This window comes from Macrobrachium nipponense, chromosome 37, assembly GCF_015104395.2.
Source record: "Macrobrachium nipponense isolate FS-2020 chromosome 37, ASM1510439v2, whole genome shotgun sequence".
Lineage (NCBI taxonomy): Eukaryota > Metazoa > Arthropoda > Malacostraca > Decapoda > Palaemonidae > Macrobrachium > Macrobrachium nipponense.
This window is the reverse complement of record NC_061097.1, coordinates 54,863,444-54,879,868: the sequence shown is the minus strand read 5'-3', so window position 1 is coordinate 54,879,868 and position 16,425 is coordinate 54,863,444. Positions and strand designations below refer to the sequence as shown.

At 39.8% G+C, this 16,425-nt stretch overlaps 1 protein-coding gene across 1 annotated transcript in view; it reads right to left on the bottom strand.

Moving 5' to 3' along the window:
* LOC135209264 (muscle-specific protein 300 kDa-like) overlaps positions 1-16,425 on the bottom strand; it is a 355,456-nt gene that overhangs the window by 63,524 nt on the left and 275,507 nt on the right. Inside the window, 5 exon segments of the mRNA XM_064241973.1 lie at positions 145-3,963; positions 3,965-4,755; positions 6,044-14,392; positions 14,610-15,813; positions 16,215-16,400. Coding sequence (XP_064098043.1) covers positions 145-3,963; positions 3,965-4,755; positions 6,044-14,392; positions 14,610-15,813; positions 16,215-16,400 — 14,349 coding nt within the window.

Sequence of the window (16,425 nt, the reverse complement as noted above, 5' to 3'; positions counted from 1 at the left end):
AAATGTGCAACTGTAAAAGAACTGAAGAAAAGGACTATGTTAAATGTCAGTAATGTATTCAATGTAATGCCCCGTGAAACTCCAACTTGAAAACTCACTTGAACAAACCCCAAATTAGAGAACTTTAAATGAAAACATTCTCACCTTGCAGGAGTTGGTGTTGTCCTCGTATGTGTCAGCAGATACAGTATGCAGCTGGGTAACTTGCTCCAACGCCGATACGTTCCATTCCTCCTCTTCTTGAAGTTGGCTGAGAAGACGCACCCACTCGGCTCGCAGAAGGGCAAGTTGATGATTACGCTGGGTTGCCTTATCAAGAAGGACTGATGCCCTCAGGTATGATCGAGAGTAGAGTTGCTGGTAATGAACCCGTGAACTTGGCTCTAAAGCAGTATCTAAGGATTCCAAAACTTTCTGACACTGTCTCAGGGACAGGAAGAGCTTCTTGTGTTTTGTGATGGTATCAGTTAGGTGGTCAAGGTCTCTGGCAACTACACGAGCTTCCAAGATGGTTTCTGCCATCTCTATAAGATTTGTGAGCTCCATCAGCGTCTCCTCGTATTCTGTGGTAGTGGTTGTCAGCCGTAACACCCGATCTAGTTCTTTCTCAGCAGAATCCTGAATGTTGCAGAGTTCTGTCTGGACAGTTCCTAATTCATCTGAAGCATGTTCAACAGGCACGCTTGGCATTTCATGGGCACCAAGCAGAAGCCGTGTTAAACAGTCTCTTGTTTCTTCATTTGCAGTTAAAATCTGTTCGAGCTTAACAACCTTCTCTTCTGGTGTCATTGAAGTTTCTTGGATCTTGCCTAATTCTGCTCTTAGCTCTGCAATCTTATTTTCAGCATCACCCACTGCAGCAATGTACTGGGCTTTGTTCTCCTCTTGTTGTGCAACTTCCTCTTGCTGTGCTTGGCGTAACTGCTCCACCTGACTGACTTGTTCTTGCAAGACAATCATGGTTTCTTTGATGGTTATTACTGTTTCTTTAGTTAGAACTTCATTTGCATATTCTGTTACTTCTTCTAGCATGGCAATCTTTTCTTCAATGATCAGTATTTCATTCCTAAGATGTTCAAACTGTTGTTGCCTTTCAATAGGATTTTCAGCATACTTGATATTGTAAGTTCTGTATTCAATAGTTTCTAGCCAGGTACTTATAGTTTCAATAATAGTGATAATGACTTTCTGAACAACAACTGCATCTTTCTTTTCTATTGATGAGCGCAAGATACTGAGACTACCATCAATCTGTTCACTTTTTACCTGACCTGGTGGTTCCTTAGATGTAGCGAGTAGAAGTGGTGGACCTAGAGGAGATGCAGTAGGCTTTTCCTTACGATTCTGGTGACGTCTGAGAAGAGAGGTTATGATATCCCATTCTTCTCTAATTTCTATTTCTTGAAGTTCACTCTTGTCTTTTGGAACAATTTTCTCTCTAGTCACAGAATCTAAACTAGTTGGTGATCTCGTTGCTAGTTGATCCTCAGAAACACTTACTTCCTGAGGTAAATGTTCCTCTAGTAACTGTACCTCAGATGGACTAGCAGATTGCTCTTCTCTTGCTTCATCTGTGATATGTGTGATATCCTTCTTTGGATGGGCTTCCTCAGTTGAAGGCAAAGATTCTATGTCAACACTAGTAACAAACTGATCATTCATATAAGTTGTATAAGGTATTGGTGTTACCACAGCTTTTCCAACCATTCTTTCAGGATCTTTCTCCTCTGGAACTGTCTCTCTCATTTCTACAGGGACATGCTTATCAAGCGTTATGTCTAATTCTCTATCTCTCTCAGCTATTTCGGTACTATAGACTACCTGGGAAATCTGAGGTGATGCTTTATCTGTCTGATCAGTATGTCTACTCTCTATCACTACATCAACTGGACTAATTCTAATTTCAGTCATGGGTTGCCTATCTAAAGCTACTTCTGTTAATGGATCCTTTGCTTCTGTACTATCAGCAGTGGTTGTGGGCTGATGTTTTTCCAGATCACCAGGAGCTTTTTGTAAAGGCACATCTTTCTCAGAAGGTTCTGGTACTGAATCTCTAATGGCCTTATCAGGAATTTCATTACCATCAAACTTAACACTGCCCTCAACTGATAATGGTTTTGGCTGAAGAACTTTGATTTCCCTCTCAGGTACCAGATCATTTTTATCTATAGTTTCAGAAGGTACTTCGCTAATTCCTTCTCCAGTACCTGGATATAACTGGACTTCCCTGATGTTCTGTAGAGAATCAGTTGGCTTACCTTCAAGTGTTGTGGGGACATCTTGTAGCCTTTCTTCAGGAGTCTGCTGCTGTTTCACTTCTTCCATTATTTTAGGAGAAGGAAGATCTTTACCAGTGACCTCCTTTCTAGTACCTCCAGAATCTGTTAAGGAATCCTTTGCTGGCTGTGGGAGATGTTCAATAATTAATTCATTACCCCTACTAGAAAACTTGGGTTCAGAAATACTTTCCACTTTAACATTACCAGGGACACTACGTCTACTTTTACTAATTCCATCTGACTCCTCTACAACTTCCTCAACCTCTACAGGCTTACCGTCATCTCTGACTATATTCTTTTTAATCACTTTAGGTACAACAGTCTCATCAGTGAAAATCTCTGGTTTTTCTTCTAAACTTTCTTTACAAGGAGACTTACCATCAATAATGTCTGATTTCTTAATACTATCAAGATTAGTGGGTGCATCCTTAGTGTGAGTAGGAATGGCCTTACTTACTAAATCACGTGCAGGTGAGGGAAGTTCTTCACACGAGTCTGGCCCTTCAACTACCTCCTCTATTTCACTTGGTTTTCCATCAACAATCACAACCGTTTTCCTTGCAGCACTCTGAGGATCAACTGGAATTTCTGCACTGTCAACAACCTTTTCCGGTCTTTGAGCCACACCATCTGACTCTTCCACAACTTTTTCAGTCTCCACTGGCTTACTATCAGTCGTGACAACCCTCTTAACCTTTCTTTGACTAATCTTACCTGGAGCTGTTTTTGGCACAAGAACATCATCTGTGACAGCCTCACTTGGCATCTGTTTATCACTTGTCTTCTGAGAAACCTCCACATCAGTTTTTTGTTCCTTAAAGCTTTCTTTTCCAAGAGGAATCAATGCACTCCTTTCAGGTTCTTTGCCTTCTTCAGCACTTTCTTCTGGTTCTTCAATTTCCTCTTCTATTTCTACTGGTTGGCCATTAATGTAAATTATCTTCTTGATCAACCTCTTCACAACTTTCGTAATGCTAGGTGTCGATTTTGGTTCAACACCCAAGGGAGCTTCTTCACACTCTTCTATTTCAACTGCTGTTCTAACTGTATGGTCGGTGGATACTGCTTTGCTCTTTGGAAGAGATAAGTCTTCTGCTTCCCCTGTCTTTTTGACATCTTCCAACAGGGGCTTCCCTTGCTCCTCTGAAGTTTCCTCTGACTCCTTAGGAACGATCTTCTGGAAAATACCCCTGAAAAATCTTCCGATGGAAGAGGTACTCTCTGGAGCATCGGCTGGTTGTGGTTGTTTTGTATTAACTGGTTCTTCAACTGGATCAACAGACTCCACAATCTCGTCTGCTGCTTCTAGTGGCTGATCATCAATGTCTGGCTTAATGACTTTGGTCGAGGTTTCTTTTCCTTCAGGCTTATCTTCATTTTCCGCCTTTCTAATGGCATCTTTAATAATGGCCTCAGTATCTGGTTTATATGTTTCTTTTACAAACATAGATGGTTTTTCTTCACTTGTTAACACTGGTTCATCAAGAACACTCTTTTCAGTAATTTCCTCAGGCTCTTCAACTTCCTCTTCAATTTCAACTGGTTTGCCATCAATATATACAGTCTTTTTTATTATCCTTTTCCTAATAATCCTTTTAACAGTGGTAGTTTCTGGGTCATAGATTTCTTCTGTAACTACAGATTCTGAAGGCTTTCTATCCCTCACAGAGTCTGGAATCTTCAACACCACTCTCTTTGGTAATAATTTCTTCTGGGTCTTCAACCACTTCCTCAGTCTCAACTGGTTTGCCATCAATGTAAACAATCTTTTTGATAATTCTCTTTCTAATGATTCTTCTGATTGTGGTTGTTGTTTCTGGTTCACACATTTCCTCTGTAACAACAGATTCTAAAGGCTTTCTTTCCCTCACAGTGTCTGGATCTTCAACACCACTTTCTTCAGTGATGATTTCCTCTGGTTCTTCAACCACTTCCTCAGTCTCAACTGGTTTGCCATCAATATAGACAATCTTTTTGATAATTCTCTTTCTAATAATTCTTCTAATTGTGGTTGTAGATTCTGGTTCACAGATTTCCTCTGTAACAACAGATTCTAAAGGCTTTATTTCCCTCACAGTGTCCGGATCTTCAACACCACTTTCTTCTGTGATAATTTCCTCTGGTTCTTCAACCTCTTCTTCAGTCTCAACTGGTTTGCCATCAATGTAAACAATCTTTTTGATAATTCTCTTTCTAATGATTCTTCTGATTGTGGTTGTTGTTTCTGGTTCACAGATTTCCTCTGTAACAATAAATTCTAAAGGCTTTATTTCCCTCACAGTGTCCGGATCTTCAACACCACTTTCTTCTGTGATAATTTCCTCTGGTTCTTCAACCACTTCCTCAGTCTCAACTGGTTTGCCATCAATGTAAATAATCTTTTTGATAATTCTCTTTCTAATGATTCTTCGGATTGTGGTTGTTGTTTCTGGTTCACAGATTTCCTCTGTAACAATAGATTCTAAAGGCTTTCTTTCTCTCACAGTGTCTGGATCTTCAACACCACTTTCTTCAGTGATGATTTCCTCTGGTTCTTCAACCTCTTCTTCAGTCTCAACTGGTTTGCCATCAATATAGACAATCTTTTTGATAATTCTCTTTCTAATAATTCTTCTAATTGTGGTTGTAGATTCTGGTTCACAGATTTCCTCTGTAACAACAGATTCTAAAGGCTTTCTTTCCCTCACAGTGTCCGGATCTTCAACACCACTTTCTTCTGTGATAATTTCCTCTGGTTCTTCAACCACTTCCTCAGTCTCAACTGGTTTGCCATCAATGTAAATAATCTTTTTGATAATTCTCTTTCTAATGATTCTTCGGATTGGGTGTTGTGTTTCTGGCTCACAGATTTCCTCTGTAACAATAGATTCCCTAAAGACTTTCCTTTCCCTCACAGTGTCTGGATCTTCAACACCACTTTCTTCAGTGATAATTTCCTCTGGTTCTTCAACCTCTTCCTCAGTCTCAACTGGTTTGCCATCAATGTAAACAATCTTTTTGATCATTCTCTTTCTAATGATTCTTCTGATTGTGGTTGTTTCTGGCTCACAGATTTCCTCTGTAACAATAGATTCTAAAGACTTTCTTTCCCTCACAGTGTCTGGATCTTCAACACCACTTTCTTCAGTGATAATTTCCTCTGGTTCTTCAACCTCTTCCTCAGTCTCAACTGGTTTCCCATCAATGTAAACAATCTTTTTGATAATTCTCTTTCTATCATTCTCTTTAATGATTTGTTGATTGTGGTTGTTTCGGGCCACAGATTCTCTGTAAACAATAGGATTCTAAAGAAATTTCTTTCCCTCACAGTCTGGATCTTCAACACCCCACTTTCTTCAGTGATTTCTCTGGTTAAATTCAAACTCTTCCTCAGTCTCAAACTGGGTTTCCCATCAATGTAAAACAATCTTTTTGGGATAATTCTCTTTCTAATAATCTTAATTGTTGGTGGTTTGTAGATTCTGGTTCACAGATTCCTCTGTAAACAACAGATTCTAAAGGCTTTATTTCCCTCACAGTGTCCTGGATCTTCAACACACTTTCTTCAGTGATAATTTCTCGGTTCTCAAACAATCTTCCCAAGTCTCACTGTGCAATCAATGTATTTCCTTTTGAATTATCTCCTGGTTTAAACGAAAAAAATCTTTGATAATTCTCTTTTAATGATTCTTTGATTGTGGTTGTTGTTTTGGCTCACAGATTTCCTCTGCTAACAACTGATTCTAAAGGCTTTCTTTCCCTCACAGTGTCTAGATCTTCAACACCACTTTCTTCAGTGATGATTTCCTCTGGTTCTTCAACCACTTCCTCAGTCTCAACTGGTTTACCATCAATGTAAACAATCTTTTTGATAATTCTCTTTCTAATGATTCTTCTGATTGTGGTTGTTGTTTCTGGCTCACAGATTTCCTCTGTAACAACTGATTCTAAAGGCTTTCTTTCCCTCACAGTGTCTGGATCTTCAACACCACTTTCTTCAGTGATGATTTCCTCTGGTTCTTCAACCTCTTCCTCAGTCTCAACTGGTTTGCCATCAATGTAAACAATCTTTTTGATAATCCTCTTTCTAATGATTCTTCTGATTGTGGTTGTTGTTTCTGGTTCACAGATTTCCTCTGTAACGACAGATTCTAAAGGCTTTCTTTCCCTCACAGTGTCTGGATCTTCAACACCACTTTCTTCAGTGATGATTTCCTCTGGTTCTTCAACCTCTTCCTCAGTCTCAACTGGTTTGCCATCAATGTAAACAATCTTTTTGATAATCCTCTTTCTAATGATTCTTCTGATTGTGGTTGTTGTTTCTGGTTCATAGATTTCCTCTGTAACGACAGATTCTAAAGGCTTTCTTTCCCTCACAGTGTCTGGATCTTCAACACCACTTTCTTCAGTGATGATTTCCTCTGGTTCCTCAACCTCTTCCTCAGTCTCAACTGGTTTGCCATCAATGTAAACAATCTTTTTGATAATCCTCTTTCTAATGATTCTTCTGATTGTGGTTGTTGTTTCTGGCTCACAGATTTCCTCTGTAACAACAGATTCTAAAGGCTTTCTTCCCCTCACAGTGTCTGGATCTTCAAAACCACTTTCTTCAGTGATAATTTCCTCTGGTTCTTCAACCTCTTCCTCAGTCTCAACTGGTTTGCCATCAATATAAACTATCTTTTTGATAATCCTCTTTCTAATGATTCTTCTAATTGTGGTTGTAGATTCTGGTTCACAGATTTCCTCTGTAACAACAGATTCTAAAGGTGGCTCTTCCACATTTGTTCCTTCATTAATTCCTTCAGGTTCTGCTTCCTCTCCAATTTCAATTGCTGGGAATGGACAGGGTTCTGAAATTTCTGTTTCTTTGTATTCAGGTATAGTAACAGGGGTCACTAACATTTGATCATTGTCTCTAATGAATTCCGTAGGTTTTATATTCTCTGTTTCTTTTTCATAAATGTTTTCGGTAAAGGCATTGTCTCGACTTAAACTTGGATTAGGATCCTGTGAGTCTCCTGAAGGAGCTGGGAATTCTCCAACTGGTGCTACAAATCTATCATCATTCACTGGCTTACCTGGCTTTTTCATTGGGAAAGCAGGTAACAATGGTGCTGATTTATTGTCAGGAATATCTTCAGCACTTACAATCACTTCTTTCTTTGTGTAAGTTTCATCTTTCCAAGGGACAATAGTAGCGGGATCTGTTGGTAAGACATCTACTTTATTTGCTTCGACGTTGGGGAAATCTACCTCCATCTGTCCCCTGTTTACTTCTTCACTCTGCACAGTTATTACTGGCACTTCCTCTGTTTCTGATATAATTACAGGGAAAGGTTCCACCTTAATATTTTGAGTGTCCTCATATAATGGAAGAGATGGAGACATTTGTTTCAAATGATCCTCCTCAGTAAATGGAGTGGATTTATCACCAAACTTATTTTGGATGTAAAGGGGATCTGTGAAAGTTTCAGATTTGTTTGCACTTTCTGGATAGGAATCTTCTTTTCCTGATGGTTGAGGTACATCTCCAAATGGTGGAGGGAATTCCACTGCTTTAATTGGTTCATCAGGTTTCTTCACTGGTATTGTTTGCAGAGGAGTTACTGATTCATCAGCAGGAATAGTCAATTCCTTTTCATCATTTTCATTCTTCTTATTGTAAAGGTCCTCTGTCCATGTTGTGGTTGGACTTGCAACTGTGGGAACTTCATCAATATTGCACACTGTTGGTTTGGGGAAGCTTTTTACAGCTATGTCTGTACCTTTCTCGACAGTACCAGGTAGAGCAACACCATTTTCTTGAAGCTCCTTAACATCTACAACATTTTCTGTTCCAGGGTCAGAGGCAATTCCAGGGAAAGGTGCTATTTGGACGTTTTCCTTGAGTTCATAACTTGGTACTCTAACTGGAGGCTGCTTCAGATTTTCTTGTTCAACAATAGGCAGTGACTCCTCAATAATTTCCACGGTCTTATATATTTCATCTCGGAAAACATTTGATGTCTCAGCCTCTTCTGGAACCTGGTCACCACCACCAGCAGGTTTCGGAAGGCAGCCTGATGGAACTGGGAAATCTTTCTTATCAATTACTTTTTCTGGTTTCTTCATTGGTAACTCAGGTAGACTGATTTGATCACCTTCAGGATATACTTCCTCATGTATTTCTCTTTTATCCTGCTTATATGTTTCAACAGTCCACTGCAAAGGAGCCTGGCCGTCACCAGGCATAACCTGAGTAGAAGAAGAAACAGGAGCAGGGAAAGGTTCTGCTAAGACTGTATTTTCAGACTCTGGTGTAACCAATTCTTTTCCTTCAGACTTATCAGTCAGCGTTTCCTCAATTCTTTGTTCAATAACCATGGTTTTCCCTGGTTTGTCCATTGCAGTATCTTTTTCCTGTGCGTCTGAAGTGATTTCAGGGAAAGGAGTCACTGGAAGTTCTTCTTTTGGTTTATACACAGGCATCATAGCTGGCGGCTGTTTAAGGTCTTCTTGCTCAACAATAGGACCTTGTTCCTCCTCAGCTATGTCTTTCTTATATACAGCATCAGCAAATACATGAGAAGTTTCAACTTTTTCTGGTTCCAGATCATATCTGACTGGTACAGGGAAACTAACTGCTGGCATAGGAAAATCTTTGACCTTTGGTACCTCATCTGATTTCTTCATTGGTAACTCTGGTAGATGGACTTCCACACCCAATTCTGGGTATTCATCATGCACCTTTGCTTTACTCTGCTCATATGTCTCAACAGTCCACTGCAAAGGAGCCTGGCCGTCACTAGGCAAAACCCGAGTAGGAGAAGAAACAGGAGCAGGGAAAGATTCAACTGTGGCCTCCTTTGATTCTAGCAAAACTTTGTCTTCTGTATATTCCTCCTTTGTTTTGTCTTGGGGAGCCAATGAAAGAATTTCTGGGAAGGGAGTTAATAAAGGTTCTTTCTTTGATTCAAACTCTGGTACTACAACTGAAGGCTGTTTTAGATCTTCTTGTTCAACAATAGGAAGAGATTCATCACTCATCTTATCTCTGGTATACACCTCTTTGGTAAAGGTAGGCAAAGTTTCAGCCTTCTGTGGTTCTTGGAAATCTTTAACTGGCTCAGGGAAGCTACCGGCTGGATTAGGAAAATCTTCCTTTGTTGGCTCATCATCCGGTTTCTTCATAGGCAAATCCGATAACTGTACCTCCGCATCTGATTCAGGATGTGACTCATCACAGATCTTTACTTTAATCTTCCCATATTTCTCAACAGTCCACTGTAAATGACCTTCAACATTAGGAGGTATCTCCTCAGCAGGAGATGAAACAGGAGCAGGGAAGGAAGCAGTTGGGTCTGTTCCACTTAATTCTGGTGTAACTGCATCTTTCTTTTCTGGTTTACCAGTTACAGTTCCTTCTTGTTGATCATCTGAGATAATATCAGGGAAAGGTTCCACTGGAAGTTCCTCCTCTAATTCATATTCAGGTACCATTACAGAGGGCTGCATTAGGTCTTTTTGTTCAACGATTGGTAAAGAATCTACAGTAACTGTGTCTTTCTTATAAACGCTATCAGTAAATGTTATTGGAGAATCAGCCATCTTTGGCTCTTGGTCATCACATTCTGGCCTTGGGAAATCAGGAAGTGGTACAGGGAATTTCTTATCCTCATCTACACCTGGTCCCTTCATTGGTAAATCTGGTAACTGAATCTGTACACCTTCCGGATATTCCTTAACACTTACCTGCATTTTATTTTGGTCATATTTATCTGTATTCCACTGAACAGGAGCCTGCCCATCAGCAGGCATTGTCTGAGCAGCAGGGAACTCTGGGGTTGGGAAAGCTTCTATGTCAACTTCTTGTGAAGATACTGAAACAATTTCTTTAAATGGTTCTAACGGAATCTTTTCTTTATAATCTTGACCAACTATACCTTTTTCTTCTGGCTTATCAACTACAACATGCTTTTTGTGTACATCAGAAAGAATCTCAGGGAAAGGAGTCACTGGAATGTCTTCCTCTGTTTCATACACTGGCATTACAGGTGGTGTCTGCTTCAGGTTTTCTTGTTCAACTATGGGAGTGTTTTCCTCACTAACTCGGGCATTATTATATACAGCATCAGTAAATACAACAGATGTTTCAACATTTTCTGGAGTTTGGTCATTACTTACTGGTTCTGGGAAGCATGCCAATGGTACTGGGAATTCTTTGTTGTTAGTCATGTCATCTGGTCTCTTCATGGGTAAATCAGGAAGATCAAATTCAACGCCTTGAGGACAGCCTGTATCATGGAACTGGATTTCATTTTTAGAATATTTCTCTTTGGTCCATTGTACAGGAGCCTGACCGTCAACAGGCAAAACCTGAGTAGGAGAGGAAGCTGGAGCAGGGAAGGGCTCTACAGGTTTGTTATTTGCAGTGTCACTATTACATTCTGGAGGTTTCATTCCTTTTTCATGCAGGTCAGGTGACTTACTATCTAGAGGCTTAGGTTCATTTACATATAATACATTTTCTACCTTTTCTGATGTCACATCTGAAGAAGTAGCAATATCCTCTTTAGCTGGAACTCCTGGAGTTGGGAAGAGTGGGACATCTGTTGCTTCTATCTTCATGATAACTGGTGGTGATACTGGAGGATTCTTTGACTGAGGAATTGTTTCTGGTTCCTCAGTAAATGAAACACTAGAATACTTATTTTCTGGCCAAGATTTTGTTATGCCCTTATCAGAATCTTTTGGTTTTCCTTCAAGAGAAACTGGTTGAGGAAATTCTCCTTGTGGTTTAGGGAAGTCTATGAACTCATCATCTAAATTAGGTCTTTTCTCATCAATCAAGGGTGGGGCTTTATCTGGCTCATTAGTTATAGAATTAACATGCTGTTTTTCAGGTTGGCAATAATGACTTTGACTGAAGTTTGGCACAGATCCATGTGCTGATTCGTGAACAAGATCAGAGTTATCATCTCGAGAAACTGTAGGGAATGCAAAATGATCGACAAACTCCTCAGGCTGAGCGAATGGAATGAAGCTTTTAGAATCTTTACTAGAAAAGTCAGGGGCAGTTACAGGCACAGGAGGGGCAGGAGATGGCGCCATAGTGATATTCCCCACTTCCCTTAATTTTGATGTTGGTGAATATGTGGGTTCTTTAAATGTTTTCAGTTCTCCTTCACAATCTTTAGGCACATGAGCACTTGAATGTTCAGGCTCTGGAATATCGCCCACTGGCACAGGGAACGGACTCAATGAGGCACTATCACTAGGAGGAAACACAGGAAAATCAGGGGACATAGGAGACTCCATTTTGCCTTGGATGAGTTCTGTAATTTCTTCCATGCTTGTCCTTCTATAAACAGATGTTTCAAATACTTTTGGTGTCTCAAAGAATTTCCGAAGTTGAGCAACACCACCTTCTCCTCTTTCAGGTGTTGGGAAAGGAGAATCATCAGCATATGATTCCTCTAACTGAGCTGGCACCCTATCTTTTTCCACAACTGAAAGTTCACTAGGTGAGGGGAAGGACAGGGGACATAGCTCCTTAGATTTTTCTTTTTCAATAGTCTCTACCTTTCCACTCATAATATTTTCTGGAACATCAGTTTCTTTTTCCTCAGAAATTGAAATTTCCCGCGTCACATCTTTTAAAGACTTGGTAGGTTCTGGGAACGGCTCAGGGTCACCTTCACTGGCATGCTCCTCATGCATTATTACAGGAGCTTTATCAGTAGAATCAGGGATTTTGCTATGTTCACGTGGCTCATCAAGTTTCTTATTGTATAGCCCTTTTGTCCATACATTGACTGAGATATCATCATCCTCACTACTATCTTTTGGCTGGCTATCATCCTCCCTTTCTGGTTGTGGTAAAGACCCTTGAGGAATTGGGAATACACCTGACGCAGATTCTGAATGTTTAGGAGGTTCACATGGTAATGATTTTGTAAAGTTAGATGTTTTAGAGAGAATCTGCGATGGTTTTTCATCATCATTAGAGTGAGACACATAAAGGTTTTCTTTCCAGTTGCTGTCTGCATCCTTTGGCTTTTGAGGAATCTCAGCTGCAGAAACTGGGGCTGGGAAAGTATTCACTGTTTTTTCATCTTTATCAGGAAGACTGTCCTTTTCTGGTGCAACAAATTCTGTTACTGTTATACCAGATTCATCATCAGGCATGCCAAAGTGCGTCTCTGGTTCTTCTACAACTTCTTCTGTCTCTACTCTTTCTCCATTGATAATTTGTACCCTTTTAACAATTTTCATTCTACGTCTTACCGCATGGACTTGAACAGTTTTAATGTCACTTGATATGGTCTCTTTGTCAATTGGCTCACCACCTTCTAAAATTTCCTCTGACACAACAGGTTTGCCTTCCACTATTCTAATTTTTCTAACTACTCTTGCTGGTTGATGGGCTTGGACACCTGTTACATCACCATGCTCAAACTGAACATTTTCCACATCTTGACTAATAGGTAGAGTTATTTCTTCACTTTGATCACCAGCCTTTAAATATTCCATAACTTCATCTGGGGATTCAGATCTCTCTTCCTCAACCACCTGCTTGCCATCTACAATGCGGACAAATCGACGAATCTTTATATTTTTCTTTATGATACGAATGCCACCAGAAGTGGGAGTCGAAGGATGTTCATCTTCAGAGGCACCCTCAGAGTCTGGCTCTTCAATCACTTCTTCTGTCTCTGTGGGTTTGCCATCAACAATAATAATCTTCTTTATTATTCTTCTTCTTATGATTCGTGGCGATGTTTCATCTAGCTGGGACAGTGTTTCAGTAATTGAGGAGTCTGAAGGAACATTCTCAAAAACACTGATAACAGAATCTTCTGGTTCTTCAACAACCTCTTCTGTTGAAAGTGGTTTACCATCAACCACGTTCATTTTCTTTATTGTTTTCTTTTGAATTACTGTTGCCTTAATTTCAGGTTTGTACAAAGGTCTACTTAGAGGTGAATCACTCAACTGCACAGCCATATCATCACACGGTTCTTCAACAACCTCTTCAGTTTCAACAGGTTTACCATCAACCATAACAATCTTCTTAATGATACGCTTCCTTCTCACTATTTCTGTGATGGTGGAACCTGTTGGGACACTTTCAATCATTTCCTCAGTAACATCCTCTGGTTCCTCTAAAACTTCTTCTGTCTCGACAGGTTTTCCATCAACCATGATGATTTTCTTAATTATTCTCTTTCTGATAATTCTTCTGGTGGTCACGTCTGGTTCATAAACAGTCTCTGTAATCACAGAATCAGATGGGAGGTTCTGTACAGATTCATCAGTGGTTTCCTCGGGTTCTTCAACAACCTCCTCTGTTTCCACAGGCTTGCCATCAACCATGATTATTTTTTTTATTATTCGTTTTCTTACAATTCTCCTTGTTGTTGTTGTAATCTCTGGCTCACACACTGTTTCAGTAATCACTGATTCAGATGGAAGTCTTTCAGTGCTCTCTTCAGTAAATTCCTCTGGCTCTTCGACAACTTCTTCTGTTTCAACAGGTTTTCCATCAACCATGATAATTTTTTTCACAATCCTCTTTCTAATAATTCTTCTGGTGGTAGTTATTTCAGGCTCACATATTGTTTCTGTTATCACAGAATCTGGCGGAAGACTGTGAAGCATTTCATCCTTAACTTCCTCAGGTTCTTCCACAACTTCTTCTGTCTCGACCGGTTTGCCATCAACTATAATTATCTTTTTTATTATTCTCCTTCTGACAACTGTTCTTGTTGTGGTGATTTCTGGTTCAGTCACTGTCTCTGTTATCATTCTGTCCGAAGGAAGACTCTGTAGCATTTCATCAGTAACTTCCTCAGGTTCTTCCACAACTTCTTCAGTTTCAACAGGTTTCCCATCAACCATAATTATCTTTTTGATTATTCTTCTTCTGATAATTGTTCTTGTTGTGGTGATTTCTGGTTCAGTTACTGTTTCTGTGATCATTCTGCCTGAAGGAAGACTCTGTAGCATTTCATCTGTAACTTCCTCAGGCTCTTCCACAACTTCTTCTGTCTCAACTGGTTTCCCATCAACCATAATTATCTTCTTGATTATTCTTCTTCTGATAATTGTTCTTGTTGTGGTGATCTCTGGTTCAGTCACTGTCTCTGTGAATTTAATTCTTGCCTTGAGGAAGAACTTCTTGTAGGCATCAATCTTGTTTAAACTCTTCGAGGTTCTTCCAGAAACTTGTTCTTGTCTCCGACTGGTTTCATTTCAACCATCTTTTATTTTGACTTCTTGTCTTAATGGTTCCCTGTCTTCTTGATTATTTGTTCTTGAGTTGTTGGGTGGATTTTTCTGGGTTCAGAATTACCTGTTTTCTTGTGATCATTCTGTCTGAAGGAAGACTCTGTAGCATTTCATCTGTAACTTCCTCAGGCTCTTCCACAACTTCTTCTGTCTCGACAGGTTTTCCATCAACCATAATTATCTTCTTGATTATCCTTTTCCTTATTATTCTCCTTGTCATGGTGATTTCTGGCTCAAAGACAGTTTCTGTAACCACTGAATCAGAAGGCAAATCCTGCAACATCTCTTCTGGTTCTTCTATAACTTCTTCTTTTTCTACAGGTTTTCCATCAATCATCACAATCCTTTTAATGATTCTCTTTCTCATAATTTTCCTTGTTGTTGAAATTTCAGGTTCAAATTCTACTTCCATCACTGAAGAGTCCACTGCTTCATTTTCAGGCTCTTCTACCAATACTTCTGTTTCTTGAGGTTTACCATCAATCATAACAATTTTCTTAATTATTCTCTTTTTTATGACTTTGCACGTTTTTTCCAATGCTTCAATACGTTGACCGTATTGTGTCACTTCCTGTGGTTGTTTCTTTTCCTCTTTTGGTTCACCAGGTTTGGATCTCTGTGTCAGTTCTCTCTGACATTCAATTGGATCCTCAAATTCTTCAATTTCAATTGGCTTCCCATCAACCATTGCTGTTCTTTTGACTAATCTTCTAATGAACTGCTGAGATGTTACTGTTGCTTCTGGTTCTTGCACCTCTTCAGCAGAGTCTAGGAACTCAGTCTCAGAACTTACCAGATTTCTAAGTCTCTGAGGAAGGCTGCCAGAGATCACAGGTGACACTCCAGGTTCATAAACAGAGTCAAGGAACTTTGATGAATCAGATTCAGTAAATTCTTCAGTGATATCTTCAGGCTCTTCGATTACTTCTTCCTTTTCTACTGGTTTCCCATCAACCATCGTCACCGTCTTGATTATTCTTCTCCTTATAGCTCTCACAACTGTAGTCGTCATGCTAGGATCGACGAACAACGACCGTTTTATGACATGTTCTTCTGGCTCTTCAACAACCTCCTCAGTCTCCACAGGTACACCGTCAATCATAACTATATTCTTTATGCTTCTCCTTCTAATGACTTGGTAGACTGTGGGCTCCGTGATGACTTCTGTGACCTCAGGCTCCTCCATCCTCTGTGGTTCTTGTTTCACAACTGGGCTTTCAGAGTCTTTAACTATGTCTTGTTTAGTAGCTTCCAGTCTTGCAGTCTCATTTGCCAGGATCTCCTAAAATGAATTTCATCAGTTTTTACCTCAATCATGAAACAACATCCAGGAAAATAATTTACCTGCTTGACTTGGTAGTTGACAAACAATACAAAATGCTAACACAGAATATATATTACAGAAAGAAGTCAGGAAATCAAACACAGAAAATTAACATAAAGCTACAATGCAAAGTACAGTGAATGTTTTACATGCAATGTACAAAATTTGCCCACATCATTGATCAAATGCTGTTCAGAGGCACAATTATTACTACAATAAGCAGGCTAATCAATCTCTGAGGGAAAAATTGAAAGGTACTTTCAGACTGTTGTGATAGAAACTACAGAGGATTCCAATGGTAATAATGCAAGCAGAGGTAAACATATGCAATTGGACATCGACTGGCAGCGCAGACTTACCCGCAATTGCTGAAGGCGAGTTTGAATGACTAGTCGCGTTTCAGAAATTGTCTGACTCAAGAAGAGCAGGTGATTCTTCATCTCAGTGGCCAGTGACTGAATGTGCTGGTCTCCTTTGACACGTTCACACTTGCCACGAAGCTCTGATAATTGCCGCTCGCGTCTTGTCAAATCTCGTTGCATGTTCTGAGCACAGAAAAGGCAAGTGTAA